The sequence below is a fragment of the Fundulus heteroclitus genome, chromosome 3 (genome assembly GCF_011125445.2).
Source record: "Fundulus heteroclitus isolate FHET01 chromosome 3, MU-UCD_Fhet_4.1, whole genome shotgun sequence".
Lineage (NCBI taxonomy): Eukaryota > Metazoa > Chordata > Actinopteri > Cyprinodontiformes > Fundulidae > Fundulus > Fundulus heteroclitus.
Window position 1 is genome coordinate 9,494,860 of NC_046363.1, and position 21,301 is coordinate 9,516,160.

At 40.5% G+C, this 21,301-nt stretch overlaps 1 protein-coding gene across 1 annotated transcript in view; it reads right to left on the bottom strand.

The window, feature by feature from the left end:
- The window catches only part of emc2 (ER membrane protein complex subunit 2), a gene marked incomplete at its 5' end in the record, with an annotated part of 33,676 nt that extends 15,540 nt beyond the window's left edge, over positions 1-18,136 (bottom strand). Inside the window, 7 exon segments of the mRNA XM_012872969.3 lie at positions 2,265-2,324; positions 2,511-2,596; positions 6,094-6,151; positions 7,689-7,774; positions 9,302-9,366; positions 17,382-17,495; positions 18,113-18,136. Of these exon segments, the coding sequence (XP_012728423.2) occupies positions 2,265-2,324; positions 2,511-2,596; positions 6,094-6,151; positions 7,689-7,774; positions 9,302-9,366; positions 17,382-17,495; positions 18,113-18,136 (493 nt within the window).
- Positions 18,137-21,301: the final 3,165 nt, after the last annotated feature.

Here is a 21,301-nt window from a genome sequence, read left to right on the forward strand (position 1 = left end):
CTAAAGGAGGGCTGTAGCCGCTACGATGGGCGAGACTGTCGTCTTTTGGAGGGTTGGTAAAACTACAAGCAGTTGCTTTCCTCCCTATTTAACACCACACAATCGCAGCACAGAAGATAGAAACTGATTTAGAAAAAAAACTCTGAATCAGGGAGCGACTCAGAGCAATACTTGCAAATAACAGACCGTTGCAAACATCACTGCTTGTTTAACAACTTGGAAAACATCATTTCCATCCTTAGCGTGTTGGTGCTTGTGCTACCACTTTTACAGCAGCGGGGCAGAGGCACGTCGCTCTGCTTTATTATTAGCTCCCAGGGCGTTGAGCATTGAGGGGAGGACAGTTTATTTCTCCTCCGCAATTCAAAAACAACCTGTGTTTTCTCTGGCCGCGAGGGGGAGGGCGGAGCAACACCACCTTCTCCTGGGAATTTCACAGCAAGTGCTCTCCTGCTCGGTCCCTCTGGAAAGCCTTGGTGATAATGCCCGGCTGTCCCGGAAGAGGAGGAGGAGGGGAAACAGGGAGTTTGTAACCCAAAATAAAGAAAAGAATGAAAAGAAATTGACACGCCTGTAGATAAGGGGCTGTGGGAGTGAATGGTGTGATATTAGAAGTGTTGGGATTAGCTGGCAGATAATGGTCTCACCCTTGGATTTCCTCTGGCTGCTACAGCCATGAAGCCTCCCAGACAAAAGCACCAAATATCCAATAAGTAGCCGTCTGACTGTGCAACGCATTCCTGCCGCCGCCACCTTCGTACCGGAGCAACCACGGAGACAAGTGTCTACACAAACGCGCGCTGAAAAGACATAATAAAACCGCAGACACTGCTCCACTAACCTCTGAACCTTCAAACGGTCGCAGCCATCGCCGAGCGGACACCGATAATTTCATGTGTTTGTAACAATGCTTTTGTTGATCCGGAAATTCGTCTTGAGCGCATGCATATATTCATCAGTGGGAGGCCGGGGAGTCTTAAGGGGCTTAGGGCTGAAATCCTATCAAACTACTCTTATGTGACAAACACGGACAAGACTCTATTCAGACCTCTGGCTGAGTTAGGCGTCTAAGTCCCTTCTATTGTGGCCATCCAACAGCTCTCGAGAGATCCTTAATAATGTTTATGTGACATGTTCATTTTGCTGAAAGAACCAGATATCCATTTAACCCACTGAAATTTCTTCTCTGGGTTTGAATGTTAGAACGTAGTTTGGGACAAAGCCTGTGATTTTTACATTTACTATTTGGTTTTAGGATTATTTCTGTATTTATTTCAGAACAGTGACTGAGGGGAAATCTAAGCAATAATAGAAAGAGCTCATAGTCTGTCAATGACTCTGCGGATTAGCCATCTGGATATAACGCTTATATGGTGTCTTAGTTTAAACGGGTTGTAATTGTACAGGTTAGCAAAGGCCCCAGGCGTAGCGTGTGCGTTTGTATTCAGCCTTTCTGGAACCATCTTCGCCTTTCACACAGGACGCGGTTTGTGCTGCGCTAACCATAAACTCTTACCTAAACCATTTCATTGTAGTGGCTGTACATTTAGAGAGGCTGTTCTGCTAAACCTCCCCCCAAACTCTCCAGCATTTTGGAGCCTCTAACTACTTTTCTTTCAGATTAGGCCCATAATTCGCTCCGTCTATTGTTCCATCGACTCAGCCCACCTCCCTCGTCTCTCCTGAAGAAAAGTACTGTTACTTTGGTGATATCTGAAGGTCATTGGTTACACTGTTTGTGTGTGTGTGTGGGGGGGGGGGGGTATTTAGGTGTAATGGAGCTAAATACAGATGCATGTCACCCTTTTCTCATAAACACTATCATTTTCATTCCATTTGAAAAATGATGCACTTTGCACTGTGGTTTATCCCAAAAATATATATATAAAATCCTTGATTGTGGTCTATAATGGGCCGAATAAAGATGATTTTAATTCTAAAACACAATGAAGCTAGTGGGTGTAAAGTGCAGTCTAAGAGTTGTGAGAAACTCACTGTAACATCAGTGGACACTGGGCCATGCAGTCACATCTACTATCCTAAATGAACTCATAAATAAGGCTGACCCAAACCTTTCTCCATCTCTGAAGCCTAATCAACCACATCTACACGAACCATCTCTTTCTAGACAACTCTTAGTAATAACACACAGAGCTAATCCTGCAGCTTCATTTTCAACAGCTGTATTTTTACATTAGGTTGTGAAGAAAACACTTTCAAAAGCAGGAATCCAAATTCTATTGAAACCACAAAAATATATTTACTCATGTTCATTTATGTAGAGCTCTGATAACTCATGCCACGCTTCTTGGTCTCCAACAAACCTGGAAAGACACAGACAAGTTACGTTCTTCCTCCTTTCAAACAAACACATAAATGTAATCTTGCCGATGCTAACCGAACAGCAATAATAAAGGTGGGAATTTGCTGTCCGTTTCTTGAAAGTGGACTGGTTTTTAATTGAAATAAAAGCTAAAGGAGTTAAAGAGGAGGGATGGCTGAACACTCACTGCTCCAGATACTCATTGAGTTCCCTTATGGCTTCAGTGCTCTTCCCCTGGGCTCTCAGTATAGAAATCTTGCGCTTCCTTGCCGCCTGTAGAGGAGAGAGTAAACAGGATTAACATCCCCTCTCAAGTGTCCGTGCGGGGGGTAAAAAGCTTGAGTGAGCCTGAGAGTTACATCTTTTTAGGGCACCCCTGTAACTCTGAAACCTTCACTATTAAACAAACAACACTTCCTAGAAGAGAAGCCAAACCCTTGCTGCTTTACAACAGCTGTGGACATTAAAGATTTTACAAGATATGTTTTATAATGCGATGAATGTGAGACTAGCATGAATATTCATCTACGGAGGCGTAATTGGAAAGGGTTAGTGGCCATGTCTAGCAGGAGATGGGCACACATTATGAGTCAGTGTTTGGTAGCTGGAATGAGCTCAGTGGCTGAGATAAAGTGGTGACTCATCCTCTTACCAAGTGGGGAAAATGGCACACTCCCCCAAACCCCAACGCCCGTCTTCCTGCCGGCACAGCACGCATCTCCAGCTGCACAGGCCCGACTCGCATCAGCTGAAAATTGCTTTCCGCTTCGTTTTGAAGCTGAACTGACCTTAAGGTGGATTAGATTCTCATCAATCTGCATTAGGAAGAATTACCCCTGCTGCTCTGACTTTTCCAAATATTTGACTCTCCCCTACCCGCCATCTCCTTTTCCTGCTTCTTTTGATGCTAAGGGAAAAGGCTTAACGGGAGGTTGCTGCTCCATTAGCAGTGCCCTGCCCTGCCACAACCCGACCTTATTTATGGACTGGCACTTGATTGAGTAGGGCTTCCTCTGCCATAGTAATAACTGAAACCATTGGGGGGGAGGGGGGTTATGAGTCATGTCTACGGGACTGTAAATTTGGGCCTCGTCTGACACTACCATCAAGCAAAATCCACTTATCCATCAAGATGGGATAGAGACCTGCTGAGAGACTGCAACCTCATCTGACAGGCAATATTTTAGCCTCCTAAAGAAAAAAAAAACAGAAGCACACAAGAAAAAGAACATCTTCATAAAACAAATTAAATAAAAAAAAAGACTCCAAGCCATAAGCCAAGATTTTTGTTTTATTCGCTCTTTAAATCTTTAAGGGACAATGCAAATACATGTTTGTCTAGGAATAAATTCAGTTCCAGACATTTGTGGATAAACCTCAGGAATCATCTGACCTAAAGCATGATTGGAGAAATGCTACGAGCGCAGTAAAATGTAATATTAATATTATCCGTGGTTTTACTCAATGTTAAACAAAGCACTAATCTGCTATTTTCTTGTGGGCAAATGTTGTGGGCAAAATCCTCTCAGAAGGTAAAACAAAGAGACAAAGATTTGGCCAGCAGACTGATGTAGGCATAGGAATATAGCGAGCAGTGGAAGGTCTAAGAGATTGAAACGTTTTTTGGAAAAGCTCCTCGGCAAAAAAAAAAAAAAAAAAAAAAAAAAAAAAAAGAAAGAATCCTGAGCAATTTTTGTTGATTCAACAATTTTGGTTAATGTGTACCACATCTATTCCACAGTCTGTAATTACAACAGCTCCCTTTCCAATCTCTGCTTCACATGCTGGGATGCCTCGCAAGTCTTCCTTGCAGCTGCCAATTTTCCGCCATTTCTCAGACCCATCTCCGGCACAATCTCCTGCTATGTGGAGAGCGGCGAGGGAGCAAACTGTCCCCGTCCCAAGACAGGTGGCCTAAATGAGGTCATTCTATCTTCACACCAAGCGCCGTTAATACCCCTGCTGAGGGAAAGCATTGTGGGAGGAAGGTTGAAAGTTAACATCCCAGGCCCAGGGAACATACTTGTGTGTTTTGTTCCATTCCCAGTCCCAGATGTGACTGACAGCTTAAACCTAAAAGGGTGGCAGGCCCCGGCGTGCAAAGACCAGGAAATGGACCGTTCCCTTTCCGAGGCAGTCTCTAGGTGGTGCGGTGCCATGGGAGTCACTGAAATCACCACTCCCACTGTCAAAACAGTGCAGGGATGTAGCGCATCATGCCACATTTATCGCAGTAACAGAGCATTAATTGGAAGCAAACTTAATTGATCAATTATTACTTTTTTGTGCTGCCAATGAAAGATAGACAAAGATATTGGTAAGGGATCCTTTCAGTGTTTGTTCCTAAGGTGTTTGAGAGCATGTAAAACATGTGCATTCCTTTAAACAGATGTAATCAAATCCTATGTCCTTCAATCCACGGTAACACGCAGTGGCAATAAAAGATTCTTGATCTTTTTTATTTTTATCTTTTAACATCTACAGGATTACCCCTGTCTAAAAAAAAAAAAAAAACACCCAGGTAAGGTTTACCCATTTATTTTTATTGCAGATCCAGTCGGAAGTGAAATGTATGTTTTTAATGACTTAAGGTAACACTTTTCAGGTATTAATGACATGTTGAGACATGCCAGTAGTTCATTTAGGCAGAGAGAGCGAGACTTTTGCAGATAACAGAAAGGCTGAACCAAGTATGGTTTTGTTGTTTTAAGCTTTCAAATTGTCCTGGAACATGACCGATCTGGAAATGTTGACAGACTCTGGAAATCAAAGTTAAGAAAATAATAAAAATTGACATTCTCTGAAATATTCACATGGAGACTAATCCCAAGACTAAGACGTAAAGACTGTTTAGAATATAAACTCTGAATCACTCTGCCTGCGTTTTAGACACAATGTGATAATCTGCTTCAGAAAGGAGCATATTTCATAGCCCATAGTCCTGTTTAAAAATGTAAATCAGGGGAAACACAGAAAGCTTAAAGCAGCAACAAAACCTTAATGAAGTCGAGCTTTGGGGTAACAGAAGGATGTGAGGCAGCATTAGGAAACATCTACTTAGCAAGGTAAAATAAAGTGTTTTTCTGACCCCACAGGAGCCAGTGGTGTAGGAAAAATAGATTAACAATATTCTGTAACTACTATATTTTGAGCACATAGCTGACTGTGTCCATTGTATAAATGGCAATTTCTCAGCAGGGCAGAGTAAACATCAACACTTCTTTTTTGAAACCCTTTCAAATAAATCCCCTCTATAAGCCACAAGCACTCATGGGAACAATTACGAGCAGGTATATTAAGTATATGTGGAGTCATGTGGGAATGAAGAACAATAACCGAACATGCAAGTCTTCCCAGTAATGGACTGTGAACTGAAGGCAGAGGACAAAAAGTTTAGTAGCTCTCTGCATAACTTCAGTTAGCAGCTTACCACAAAACAGACAGAGAAGATGGATCATGAACTCAGGGACTCTAAAAGGCCTGATAAATCACCACCTTCAAAGAGCGCGGCCTTTATTAACATTTCACTTCCAAACATATCTAACACTGACTAAGATCATGAATCACCTCCCAATGACCCAGCCCCGTACCCTAATCAGTCTCCGGTTGCCTGAGCGTGATAGGCTGATCAGAACCGTGATTGAGAGCAGAGAGGCCAAAGACCTCAACTTGGTGAACTCCTACCGCTAACACCAAAGTCAGACAGATTTAAAGCTCTTCAAGAAAGCCAAGACCACATCGCGGAGCCGCTAAGCAGGCGGGCTTCCTACCGTGTTGGTGGGGTCCTCTTGGAGAATGGCATCGTAATGTTTGTTGGCGTCATCGTACCTTTATGGACAAACAGAAACAGACAGAGTTAAGCTCTGCAGCCAATCACGATCCCCCACATGAACGAAATTAGGCGGAGGGAAACGAATTCAAGAGAATCAAGTTTGTGTATACAGCGCGGCAGACAACTGATTAAAGTCAGGCTGAACAGATTTCATTCTGTTTGTCCCACAGCTCACATTGTGACAGGCTTATTTCACTAACACCAGTCATGAACACAATAGGAACAGATGAAACCAGTTTTTTACTGCTGCATGCAACATTTCTGCTTGATTTAGCTTTAAAACAAATCCAAATGCTACGTTTATGGGTTTGACTTATAAATCTCCACTTTGTCTAAAGCTTGAGATGGATCACACTTCCCTTGTAAAAAATATTTATGCCTCTCAAACATCTCACAATGCTTTGTAGAACCTCCAAAGCTTTATTTTAAAAACGTCTCCATACAGATGTATTCCACCTTTTTCAGATTTGTATTTGTGCAATTTTTTCTTTTTATTATTTTACTCAATAATATGGTAAAGAAACCAGAGGCCAAGGTGCAATTCTTGACCAGATTTTCTATCGCGTCAACTGTAGCGCTAAGGCTGGGGCAGCCAGAGCCATGAATGCGATCAGGAACCGTCCCGCCCACAGTCTGCGACACACGGCGGCAACTCTGGTTCCCATTAGCAAGGCACGGCCCCATTTCCAGCCCCGATGCTTCCCTCACATTCACTTTATTACTCAGCCACACTTTGGGAGATTTCAGATGGCACCAGGCAACCACTCACGAGCCACTTTGATTTGCTTTATTTATTTAAGAACCGTGTGTGTGTGTGTGTGTGGAACGGTTGTACTGTTTGAAGTTGTGTCATTCAAGTGTAGCTCTGTCTGCAGCCAATTAGATCCTACTGTGCAGTGTATTTAATCTGACAGTGCCGAGGCAATTTCTCTCAATTATCACATAAACTGAAATAACCAATAAAGCAGCAGAGGTGGTCCTCACTGAGGAATAAACAAACTGAAATGTCCGTGCTGCAGCTCGACATTGGTGTTCCTTCCTCCAGCTCCATTCTCTGAGCTGCCAGTGGGTCAGCATTTACAGGGCTAAGACCTTCTTGAAGAAAAGAGACCAAAACAAGACAGTAAAGTATAAAAATAGAGTGAATTGAGAATAAGGGGGGTTAAAAAAAAGCCCAGCGGTGAGGAGCAGCAAAATAAGGAAAGAATAGCCTAGAAACCAAAAACGACCGAAGGACCCCTGGAATAACAGCGGGATCCAACCGCTTCCTTCCCGGGAATCCCTGACACAAGCTAAAGGGCCACAGGAGCACTCAGGGCTCAATCTCTGCTCTCCATTCCCTTTTTCTCCACAACGAATCCTGGCTGATCCAATATAAACACATCGTACTGTACATAAACACACCCTAGTCACTGTACCACTTAGGTTCTGCAAACACTTTTTCTTCCCTCGCGTCCCAATATATCACACAGGACCAGCTCTGCTTTTCTTGTCTCCCTCGCTCTTTGCAGCTTCAGCTCCCCCAATGCTTACCTTTCCAGAGCTTCCAGCCTCATGCCCGTTAATCGCTTCACTCTGTGGCTATCTGGAAACTGCTTCCTCAGTTCCTGTAGACAGGTCTGTAAGGAAGAGGCAAAAGAAGACAGACCAATTCAGCCAGCGGTAATTTGGACTTTTTAATCAAACTCTTGTTCTCATGCAGGTAACGCAGGATTTCCTAAACTAATCAGTGATCTGAAAAGTGATGGATTTGTTCGCTGTTTGCTTTATAAGTGGCTGGTACAGTATAATAACCTGGAATAAGCCCGGCACCCTATCTTACAGCGATAAATAACCTTGAAGTCTCCAGAACTCTTCAACTGGTTCACATTTTGTCACTTCACATTTAAAAGCCAATTTATTTTATTGTGATTTTATGTCGCAGAACACACAACTATGTATAGTTGTGAAGTAGAAGGAGAAGGATTCCATCTTTTAGGACTAAAACTCTGAAATGTGGCGTTTGCAGTTATATGTACAGAGCGCTGTTCAGTCCAAGATCTGAACCTGAGAAGAGCGTGGCAGGACCGCGCCGCCACCAAGACACGGCTACACGTTCAGGCTGACGGGCCGGGCTACAGGAGGATGAATCCAAGAAGCCACTAAGCAAGTCGTGGTAACTGGAGGAGCTGCGGACAAGATTTTGAAAGGACGACTGTCAGCTCACAAATCAAGCCTAGCAAGAATAAAAGTAATTGAGAAAAACAAACAGAAGCAGTCCTGTTTGACCTTTATGATTTCAATCATATCCCCCTGAACTCACGATCCTCATCATGAGACACGCTGATGGCATCATCATCATCATCATCATCAGCGATGCTTTTCTTCAATGGGTGATGGATGGAGTTGAATACGGGGGAAAACCTGCTTAAGGATGGGGCGGCGGTTCACCTATCTGCAGCACTACAACCCTCAAAGTTCAACTAACGCTACGACGCCTAGTGACAGTCCGGATCTACATCCGATTACAAATTGTGGTAAGACCTCCCCTTCCAGGATCCCTTTCTTTCCAGTTCACAAATACGCACAGCTCTGTTTATCTATAAATAAAAGATCAATAAAACAGATTGGAGATTGTGGCTGTAACGTGACAAAATGCACAAACATTCAAAGGTGATGAATACTTAAGCGAGGCTACGTAGAAACATGCTGAGGATTAAACTGAATTAAATGGAAAAGTCTACAGAGCGACTTGGATTGCTTCCACAAGCCATCAACTCAAGTCAGGTCTTTTTTATTTGAACTGTGGCAGCTGGATTGAGAGGTTAGCCAACAGACGACTAATCTTAATCAGCGAGCTCTGCTTTGTCCGTGCTCTGCCGTTCATACTGCCCAGAAAGTCATCGTCCAAACATATTGATGACGAGCCACTCCTGGTACCATCTCAGACTTTTTCATCTCATGGTTTGTTTGTTTTTATACACCTTTCGAAACCCAGCTGCTTTTTTTTCTCCAAAGAACAGACAGAGCAATATTACACGGCCAAGTAAAAGTTACATTTCTAAATCTGCCAGAGCGGGTGCTGTGAAGCTGAGCTGGCTGTGACAGGTTGAACGATTAACTTCTGAAGCTTTTTGGGTGTGTGAGGAAGTGTGGCAGCAATTTACCAGAGCCAAGTCATCCCGACTGCAGTCCAGTGCGGCGATCATCACCTGCTCATAAATAATCCAGACTGGGCAGAAGAGAGGCAGACAAAGAGGATAGTGTTCAATGACCTTTTCCATTTTGCTGTCTGCTGTTATGCACACGAAAAGTAAGATACTAAAGTGAAAACTTGATGTGGCAACGTTGAGTTTGCCCTCAGCAGCAGCATGTGCTAACCGAGCCTGCAGTTCATTTAACTGCTGAACTCCCAATGCTCCAAACGCAAACACTAAAGTTTCTGGTAAACATAAAACATTTGTTTCAAACGGGGATGCAAGTTTTCGATTACTGAGTTGACCTAAAGTTGATCAATCTTATGCATCAACTGCGATTTTCTTAAAAAGCCTAGTTTACTTACCTTGTATCAGGAGGGTTGCTTTCCATAACATGTAGGGTTTTTTTGTTGTTGTTTTTTTAACAATATGATGAATTTTAAGAGGCTGATTATATTTTAACAGTTTATTGTGCTCCCTGTATTAAATACTGACTGAATAACAAATTGTGGTTTTCTAACACATTATTAAACTTGGACATATTCATAAAATATAACCAAACAGAAACCTGTTGTTACTGGATAGAAACAAATAAGGTGAAGTTAATACCTTTTCAAACCTTTTTGAGTCCGACCAGAATCATATCTCTGTACCACTACTTACAAGTTTGCAGCATCTTAAGGTGTTTTTAATTGTTTTTGACTCCTTAGAGTCCTGACTTCCACTTCACAGATTAACGACTCTAAACAGCTCGGTCCTGCTTGTTCTTTAAACACTTTATTAGAGCAGTTTATTAGAGACTGCCTATAATCCATCATTTTGTGACTTTCAGCTTGCAGCCCTTCTTTTCCTGTCCAGTCTCCGCCCCATGGCAAACTGGAATAGGGACAATTTGCAGATGACAGGCATGTCAAAAAAACTTTAAAAATGATGTTTTTCCGAATGAACGTGAATGCACTTAACCATGACCACATTGCAATAACAGCACTGCTCTTCAGAGTGGATGTTGGTGCTGAGTGAAGACAACTCACTATACCTTTAGTGAGGTGTTTAAAATTAAGTCTGAGAAAGCACTAAATGTGTACTATTTTCTATATCTGCATGTCTGCTGTTCATTGAGGCTGCTGCTTTAAACAGAGAGCAAGACTTTCAGCAGGGTTTTTGCAACATGGATCTGGAAATGTTGTCATCCATTTGGATTTGCCAAAGATAAGAAGCTACATTGTGTAGTGAATCAAAGGGCTGCACAGTTCAATTCATTTCAAAACTACTTTATTAATCCCAAAGGGAAATTAAATAAAATTTGAAAATCTATTAGATATTAGAAAATCTCGCAATGACAATAATAGTTGCAATAATACGGCTATTTTCTTTGTTCTTGTTTCTGATTATTTTAAATGTAATGTCCTGCATACAATCAGTAGCATCAACAGAGCAAGCTAATGCAATACTTTAAAATGCTTAATTATGAGCTAAGTGTGAAACACTCAAATGTTATTTTCTACTGTGTTATTGTAAAAGACTGACATCCAGAATGTCAACAAAGACTGATTATTAGAATTAGGTTAGTGCCTGTTAGACACCTCTGACGGGGCAAAGTTAACGCCTCCTGTGTTAGAAAAATAAAGTCCTGCTCCATGTAAAAGCTTGCAGTGTGCGCCAGAACAAACGATTTCCACTAGTTTTCTTGACTTCAATGATCCCAGCTCTTGTTCTGATAATTGCCGCCTCATTTCACAGCTAATTTAAGAGCTGGGTTCAATAAAGGCACGGCACGTCAAGTGTTTATATCACTCTTACGAGGACAGTATGGATCATAAAGACTTGGAGGGTAGGGGGAGGAGGCTTTACGGAGTAATGCAGCAGGGCAGTTAGCTTACAGGGGCAACCACCGCCTTAGCTGCAGCCATTAAAAGTCCCAAATGCCTTCAATCACCAGTAGACTGTTGACTCTACAGCCTTGCGGTCTGCTACTGCACTTTCCACACCAAGATCAACTTTGAGCAAGTGTGAGAAAATGCTGCAATGTAAGAATATTTTTTGTAGAAGTAAATTTTGTTGCCGTTTTATTTAGAAATTAAAAATATAATTACAATGAATATAAAAGAATTGAATCCAATGAAATATTTATTTGTTCTGATCATAGTTTCCTTCAACATGAATTTGTCTATGAACACTTGTAAGCCATTTTTGAAGGAACCTGGCATGTAGGTTGCTCCAAACACCTCTGAGAGCAAGCTGCACATCTTCTGTGACTGATTAAAAGCCTTGTGTTGCTCCCACGCAAACACAAAATTGTTGAAATCAGGGCTCCGCACAGGCAACTATCAGCAGAACCTTATGCAGTAGCTAGCTCTATAAATGACATAACCCTGAAGACGTTACATATGTTCACATCTGCATGTATTTCTCAGCATGAGGGACTCCAATAATCCTCACCAGAGGCACAACTCCATTTGCAGACATGAGGCGTGAAACTTCCAAGGAGCCTCCGTAACGCTCTGCCGATACATCATCACTAATTTACTACGGTTTAAGTATTAGATGCACAAAGAACTAAGACGTTGACCAAAACTAGATGGTTTTAGGTCAAACTCAATAATACAAAATTGTTCTGTTCAGTGATTGCATCAGACTGAAGGGCTAACAAGTTGTGCTTTCAGAAAAATAAGCTCTCTTTGGTGTGGAAGTTGTTACTGAGGAAAACATATTCAAAGGTAAGTGAAAGGTTTAAAGAAATGAAGCCAGACGATGGACGGTATAAGAAGTTGTAAGAAGTTATTACTATGGAGGCATGTGGGTTAATAACCAGGGAGTGAGACTTCATTACATGATCAGTTTAAGCTTTAACCCTTTGTGTGTCATAAAGTATGCTGGGTTTGCAAATGTTGGCAGCCTTTTGGAAGTCTAAAGTTGAATTTTATGTTTAACCCTTTTATCATTTATTTGTCAAAATAGAGCTGACTCAGTGAGGGTTTATATGTCCAGGAGAATAGACAATAACTGCTAGCATGAGATAAGTATAAGATGTTACAGACCACTTTAAATGCAAAGAGAAAAAGGAAATGGCTAAAATGTGTGTGGACTAGGGTTATACCATGATACCATCTTTGATTCTTTCTGGTTAAAAGCAAAATGTATGATTCATTACAATATGAAAAACTTAACTTTATCATGCTCTATCGGGGTAAAACCATGAAATAGGGGACATTTCAACCCTGGTTTACAGAAATGTATCATTTAAGTGTCCCTTCCGTGTTTGGCTAGACAACAGACAATATAATCACTTGGATACACAGTGTAAGTGTTAATATCCTTCATAGTAGTATGTATCTTTGATTCCTGTGTGCAATCATTTTCATTTTATTATAATTGCTCATCTTTAATGTGCCAGTGTGTGTTTATATTTGCTTGTCAATTTGCTGATGATAGAAACAAATTTTACAACTGAGGGACAAAGAAAGAATCAGTCAATACTTTTAAAAATGTGTTTCAAGAGAAGCATGGATGTAGCGAATACAAAACATTTTTTATAGTGTAAACAGCATCCTGTTCAGAGTTTAACTGCATCAACTCAGAACCTTGGTTTTGTATTTATTCAGAACCAAAACTAAACACAGCTTTCCAAAACAGGTATAATTACAATTAATTCATGACTTAATGGCGGGATAATTCATTTAATGATCTTAAATATGAGTGGGACTATTTTTACGTTGCAAATGTACTTGGCAGCAGCCCTGTACAATTTCTCTCTTGCTGGTCATTTTACATTACATTTTATTTAGTGATTAACATCAGCAGCATGAAGGTTTCCTGCTGTAATTATCAGCAACCTATGTTACTATTAGCCACCTTAGCCTTCATTGCCTTTCAAACTAAACGGAGAACCGGAGGGGGCGTACTGGGTTGTTTCGTTGCTCCGCTGTTTATTAGCTGATGGAGTCGTCAGCTGATTAGCGTTGCTTCGTTCCGCAGCAGAATGGAGAATTGCGGGGTTCGAAACTGCACACCTGAAAAGTGAACCTCAAAAGGGGAGCTCAGAACCAGAAAACCCCGTCATCAGGCTGTTTGTGTCCAAGAAGCTAACAGTGTTAGCTTATGTTTAAATCTCTGTCTATATAGACAATATTAATAACAATCTGGTCAACATTAACGTCTTTTTTAGAAACAATTCCACGAGAACTTGGTGAAAGTGCTTAAAGTCCTTCACTCAGGTGAAATGTCAACTTTAAAACATAAAAAGGATTACAAACTATCATAAAAAAAAATGGAATCTGCTCCTTCACCTTAAGATGTGCTCTTGATATAGGGGAAGCAAACCTTATATATATATATATATATATATATATATAAACTGTAGACCAGATAACACTTATTCTCCTTTACAGGAGTATGCCCCTTTGATTCAGTCATGTAATTATTTTTATTTTGTTATAATTGTTTATCTTTATCTTTACTGAGCCAGTGTGTGCCAAAATGTTCCTTTCTATTTGCTGTTGATATATTTTAAAGTTATGGCAGAGGGAGGGTCATTCAAAACTTTTTGTTTCTCCAAACATTTTTGTTTTAAAAACAAACATGGATCTGGCTCATAAAAAGCCAGATCCATGTTTACAGTGTAAACAAATATCTGGTTCATGTAAATGTATTCAGTCGCAGCCCTACATAACTTCTGTCTTTCTTGTACTTTTGCTGAATATTATCTTTAGTCATCAGCTGCATCAGAGTAGGCTGCTATAGAGTCCTACTTTTTTTATTTGCTCCATTAGTCTGCTTTAGTCCAGCTCCACCATAACCTGTGGTGTTATTAGCTAAATTAGGTTTTAATGCCTTAACAGATTAGCACAGGAAGCAGACAAACTGGTTAGTTTCACTATATACTGCGTACTGCAGCAGAACGAAGCATCGTGTGGTTTGGAACTGTGCACCTGGGAAACAAATTTTGACGGGGTAGCTCAGACTGACAGATTATTGGCCGTTTGATGTCTGCGGAGCTCCCATTTCCACTGATAGCATTTGGGTTATGTTGTCCAAGAGGTTTGCTACTTCACTGTTGCAGATACAGGAGGTTAACAGGTGCCTTTACAAGTCACTCTGTAACATTAGTGTTGTAGCATTTGCAATTAGCACTAGCACAGCTAGCATGGAGAGTCGTTCCCCTGTTCCGTCTGCTTCATAGGGAATGTATGGGCTTTGTGTTTGCCTTGTCGGCTAAAGAGGGCCGCAGGTGTTTCTTCTACGGATGGAGTTGCCATGTTAGCAGTGTTTAAAACCTCCAGGAGAACCTCATTGTTTTGGTCAAGTGAGCGGCTACAGAGGGAGGGAGCGGCGGAGCGTCAGGGTGGCACTCTGCCATGAGGCACATCCATATAGATGCAGGAACAACGTCTTGTGGAAATAACATAAATAAAATAATTTTGTTTGTTTCATGTAAGGACATCGTATACATCTGGTTTGTACAGGAATTTATAGGACTGTTATTTTCTGTTGAACAGATGGTTGCACTGGTGCGACGTCACATTTTATTTATTTATTTTTAGTCACACCACTGAGAAATTTGGTCGCACTCTAGAGCCCTGACAGTGCACCAATTTGGGCAAATGAGAATGGGTCAGTTTATATCAATCTTGATACAAATGAGTATCTATATCAAGATATCGATTGTATTGATAACTGTAAAGTGGATATGTAGAACCTTTATAAAATCATAGATTAGAAACTGCTGTGGATGGCAAATTCTTTTTATACGGCCTGAGATTTCCGAAAAGGCGCGTCACCTCTGACCCAGCTCCTGTAAACAGCTCTCTCAGCAGCTTAGCTGCCATGGCCGTGTCAGATAGGGTGCTCTGCTACAGAGCTCCACTGTCCCTTATCCTTCAAGGTCAATACTTGGGTATTGTGTGTGTGAATCAATGTTTGGACTTCATGTGCAAAGCTGGAGCCTAGTTTAGGAATGTATAGGATTGTGGGGGCGGGGGACAGATGAGAGAGGAACAGAGCTGGGAAACTATGCTGCTGGGGATGCTGATGTGGATGTGTTTACTTTAGCTCTGCTTCTCAATAAGGTGCTGTGCTGGAACTTGATCAATTAACCGATTCCTTTCATCAGTTATCATTATTTCCCACAACATTGCCCACAAAAGTGACCGAGGTCTAGCTGATGTTCACCGCTAATACAGCCACTAAACCACCAGAATTTAAATGAAACCTAAAAAAATGAAGCCACTTTAGAGACAAAGGGTGTTTCAATCAGATATTGACTTTAAGGCTTGGACCGGTTACCTGTAGGTGTACCATGGTTTTGAAAGTTCTGGTTTTAAAGTCACATAAGATTTCCTTCAGACTGCTCTTAAAGCTTAAAGTGATTTTAACAAAATGCCACAGAAAGCTGCAGAGTAACTGGAGTTTAGAGCAGAGACGGTCCCCATTCACTCGGGCACTCTTACTTCTATATTTTCAAGAAAAACAGCTGGCGCCTTAAAGGGTCTGGTTGGATGATAAAGGAACCCTACCTGTTGGTAATGTAATGCTGTTTTGTACGGAATGCTGGCATACTAAAAGGCCGTTTCTCAATTCACGAGAACGCGAGTCCGTTCTCGCGTTCTCGTGAAGTCCGGTCTTGATGAGAACGCGAGCACGCAGCACGTGTCTGTATTGGAACAGAAGCGTACTCGTGACGTCATGAGACGCACAGTTCTTTAGCATTTCTTTAACATTCAAAACTATTTAAATACTACACCACAATAAATCCTATTAAATTTTTTTTAAAACTACATTTTTAATTTCTAAAAAGCCTAAAAATGATCTTGCCGCGGTGCGTTCTGGGAAAGTGGTCAGTCTGAAGAACGCACAAGTCTGCTCTGATGCATGCTCGATAAAGAGGGCAGGGCGAGAACAACATCCGGGGATGTGGTGCGTTCTCGCTCTGGCGTTCTCGGCAATCGGAACAGTGCTCGGGCTGATGACGTGTCACGAGCACACGAGACCGCTCAAGAACGCATATTGATAAACTGCCAAAGTCTGCAGAGTACTTCTGTCAAGCAGACCAGAGGCTAGCTAGCTAAGCCAATAGTTTGGCAGCTAATTAGCCAGATAATATTAGCCTTCGGTGTTACCTCTATAAATAGCAGAATGGCAAGAAGCAATAACAATGCAATAATCCCTTAATAAGCACATTTATTTACAGGATTTTACTAAAGAGTCTATTCTAAAGTTTACTTCTAACAGCATCTGTTTAGAAAGCATTTTCAAAAGACTTGCTGGATATATCACTACCTGCGACCAAAGTATATTTTAACTCTCGTTTTGAAAATCTCTTTTCAAAAAAGCTGTAATAATGTATAATTTTAGCACCTGCAGTTTTATATTTGTTGCATTTTTTTGCTGAATTCTGGCAATAATACAATAAAACTGATTTTTTTTTTTTATCTAGATCATCATAATTTGAGAATCATGAGTCGACGTGACTTAGATGTTTTCATTAGTTATTGATAACTTAAAATGTATTAATATAATCAATATTTGGAAAAAGCATTTATTCACACCTGTATGTGTAATTAAGGCTGAACAATAAAGCCAAAACCTATAACACCATATATTTCTTAATTTCGGTCAATATAATGATGACAGCTATTTCGGAGATGTCATATCACCTTTATTGAATAAAATTATATCTCAATATATATTGGTATAGAATTATTGTCCACCCTTAGGTGTAATACAGCTGGAATGACATATATACTTATATTCTTATAGACTCTTTAGAGACATATTCCTGGCTTTAAACTGAGCAATCGTGTGTTCTTATAGCACTGAAAGGATCTATGTTTACCACTTTAAAAAAAATACATAATCCTGTTTAAGTCTTATAATCATATCCCAAGACTCTTTACCATGATTTTGAGCTAAGGATGTTGCTGATTTGATGAATTTGACACATTTTCTTTTCCTAAAACCCATATTTCTTACTGTGAAATAAAACCAGTTACAGAAACAAACATAACATATTTGATAAGAGTAATTTCTTGGTTGAAAAAGACAAATGACTTACTGTCATCCCCCAGTTTGGATGAATGTTCACTGATGAGCTCTTCGCCAACATCCACTATCTGTTCACTGTTTCTGCAGTTGTCTTCTCTCCATTTACGCAGCTTGTCTCTCATCTCTGCAGAAACAGAAATGCAGCCCACGACAAATCCATCAGTCTGCACCACTGCTCGACTTTTAAATACATGCACCTCTGTATCTGCTCATTTAGGAATTTCGCACAGAACAGGAGCTGTAAGCCACTTTAGCCACGCAACTTGGATCGGAATGAACCTGAAGAGTAGCGACTACAATCTATAACGTGCATGTCACGTGACCAGCGATATGTAAAGATAAGCAGCATCACTAACGTCACGTACAGCTCCTCTCGTACAATGGGTTAGGCGAAGGTTGTTAGCCGAAACCATTAATGACAAAACTATAAACCTTTAAAAGTCGTCCTCGTTCTGACAGCCGACACTCTAAAGTTTGTTATTATCAGTCGCATTAGCACTCGGCAGTAGTTAAACTTGTGCTAGTGTCTTGTGTGTGTCCATAAAGTTGACAGGTTAGCACACCGAGCTAATTAGCATTTGCTCAGTTCTTATAAAGACGTTCCTTCTGACGAAAATTCTACAGTTTTTTTTAACAGCGAGGACTGAGCGCTGTACTGTGGAGCGAGAGAAAAAGTCACAGAGTCTACACTGCAAATGAAAAGCCTGCCACACGCGTCACATACAGAAACGTCCTCCTTACCTTCCCAGCCTACATCGTACATTTTCTGACAAAGACGCCCCATCTTTCCCCCCCTCGGTAGACCAACAGACGACCCTACTACGTCAGAAGAATGCCGACTGACAGCTTGCTGCACCAAATTATAATAAATTTAAGATGTTGCTGTATTTGATATATATATATATTATATCTATATATACTATATATATATATATATATATATATATATATATATATATCTATCGTTCTAACGAGAGAGAGAGAGATAGATCGCCTAGATAGATAGATAGATAGATAGATCGATCGATAGATAGATAGATAGATAGATAGATAGATAGATAGATATGAATATATTGTAACACACTGACACACCCACACACACACACACACCCACACCACATAATATATATATATATTAAATATATATATATATACATATAGAGAGAGAAAGGAGAGAGAGAGAGAGAGAGAGAGAGAGATCGAAGAGATAGATCGCTAGATCGATAGATAGATAGATCGATAGCTCGATAGCTAGATCGCTCGATAGCTAGATAGATAGATAGATAGATAGTACTCGTTAGTAGATAGATATGAATATATTGTACCCCCCCCCCACCCCTATATATATATATATATATATATCCTATATATATATATATATATATATATTATAGATATATATACGTGCGTGTTGTGTGTGTGTGTGTGTGTGTGTGTGTTACAGTTATGGAGTTAATAATGCTTGAATAGTATTCGATTTCTTCTGTTCTCGAACTTTTGTCACACAAATGTTTCAGATCATCAAATAAATCACAATCTTAGACAAGATATCCAGAGGTGATACAAGCATCAGTTTTTAAATGCTGATGTCATTTATTAAGAGAAAATAAAAACAAACCATCCAAAGCAGCTTTATGAAACAGTCGCTGCTGTCAAACTAATGACAATGGCTTCTTACATTTGAGTCCTTCTACAACGCTGTGGGGATTTTTGCCCACACTTCTTTTTGCCGTGTTGTCTTAATTCAGTTGCACTGGAGGGCTTTCAAGCAGAAACAGGTTGTTTCTGCTTCAAACAACCGCATCCTGTTTAGATTTAAGCCCAGAGTTATCTAGACCAACTAAAAACCTTGCTTTTGTATTTATTTAAAAGTGAATATGATCACAGCTTTTCAAAATATGTATATTTACATTTAATTCATGATAATAGTTTGATGATCTGAAACATATGACAAAAACAGGAAAAACAAAAAATGTATCAGACTTGGTTGTAATATTTGTTTAAAATAATTATTTTTTTTAAATAATACCCAACAGTTTATTTAAATATCTAAACACTGACAAGAAATACTTTGAGCAGGAAACAGGGTGAGCGGGTAATTACATTATGACTTTCAAGTGCAATTTAAACTTTCCCTATGCAAAACAAATGTGATTCCAACAAAGTGTAAACCTAAACGTGTGCACTTGTACAGGAGTCAGCAAAGTGCAGCATGATTACCGATGCTAGGCCGTGCCACATATCCATTTCTACATTAATCTATATCAAAGTATTGGATAGCACGGTCCGTCTGTGCCCCAATTTTGTTTTCTCTGGAAAATCTGAGAACTGCTTTTCAAGCACATCTGCCATTTTATCCCAAACTCCCACGGGACCCCTCGGTGAATCTCATTCCTTTACTGCGAATGCTCTTCTCTCTTACCACATTACACACTTGTTGATGTGTAATCAGTACAAACCTGCTTACAAAGGACATTTTTAGAGATGTAATGTCATATGCACACTGCGTGCATATGACATTACATATTGCCACAGCCTTCTGTTACATACTTTGTTGATGTTTCTCCAGGAAAGGGCAACAAGGAGATGTTCTTAAGTACACTGATATGCTAACACAGCCTCACATCATCAGTATGGGCAAGTGCAAGCTGGCAAGAGAAATGTCATCATCCCTTCCAGGGATACAAATAATAACACTATGTACAGTTTAAGTTACCCTCAGCTCTGGCAATTGGTGTTCTTGTAATTTTCAAGTCTGCACATGGCAGTCGGTTGATATGTGGTTGGGTTTTTTGCTGGAGCACCGAATACCAAAGAAGCCACATTAAAACAATCACACTCTGTCCTCTGGGGTGGAGGGTTCCTCTGTCTGCCAAGGTGCTTGTGAGGGCCCGGGCCCTAATAATGACCTGCAATAAACACCACGCAGCGGGTGGGTCTCTTGGGATTTCAAAAGATGAGGCCGAAAGCCATATGTGAATAGGCCGCTCATAACTTTGAGATGCAGCTGGATGCCGCGGTGGTGAAAAATAGCCTCTTGACATGCAGCACCGGCGAAAGGTTTACAGACGCTCGCATCACAGGTATGGGCATCGTGTTAGTTTGGGGCTTTTAAAGATGTGTTCGTAGTTTTCAGGGTGGGAGGATTATGCAACAAAACGGGATCAATCACTTCTAAAAACCAAACATTCACACACACACTTCTCTCCAGTCCACACATGGTCAAAATCACACTCACAAGCTCTAATAACATCTACCCAGCTCTATGAAAATGGCATTTTTTTTTTGTTTTTGTGATGTAACAAAACTTTTCCACATGTATTTAATATGGCATGCATCCCATACAATTAAACTGGGGGGAAAAAATCTAATCTGTGAGGGGAGGGAGGATGGTGTAATGTTTAATTTACACACCCTCGTTCAAATACTTTGTTAAAGTCTGTTCTGATTCGATTTCAGTGCTCAGACTTCTTCAGTTCACACCTAATTGGTGATATGAAATCTCATTAACCAGAAATAAAATTCAGCTGTCCCAGTTTAACATTTCTGGCTTTTCCACATCCTGGCAGCAGCATTGCAGGAGCTGCAGGAATTTACAGCAGTTTTTTTGTGTTTCACATCTGCAACACTCTGCTGAGCTCTCCATGTGTCTAGGCTGAGGGGTAAAATTAGTCGGGTTGAGAGACAGAAGCCTTTTTTTTTTTACGAACCAAAAGTCCAGCCCTGGCATTTTTAAAATCTACACACAAAACGAAAAAAAAAAAAAAAAAAAAAAACATTGTGGGGGATTGGGTATGTTTAGAAACAAAACAACCCTGAAGATCACCAAATGAACCCCAAACCCATTGTGAAACATAATGTTGGCAACACGATGCTGTGCAGCTACTTTTTGACAGATGGAACTGGGGTTTTCATCACAGTGGATGATAT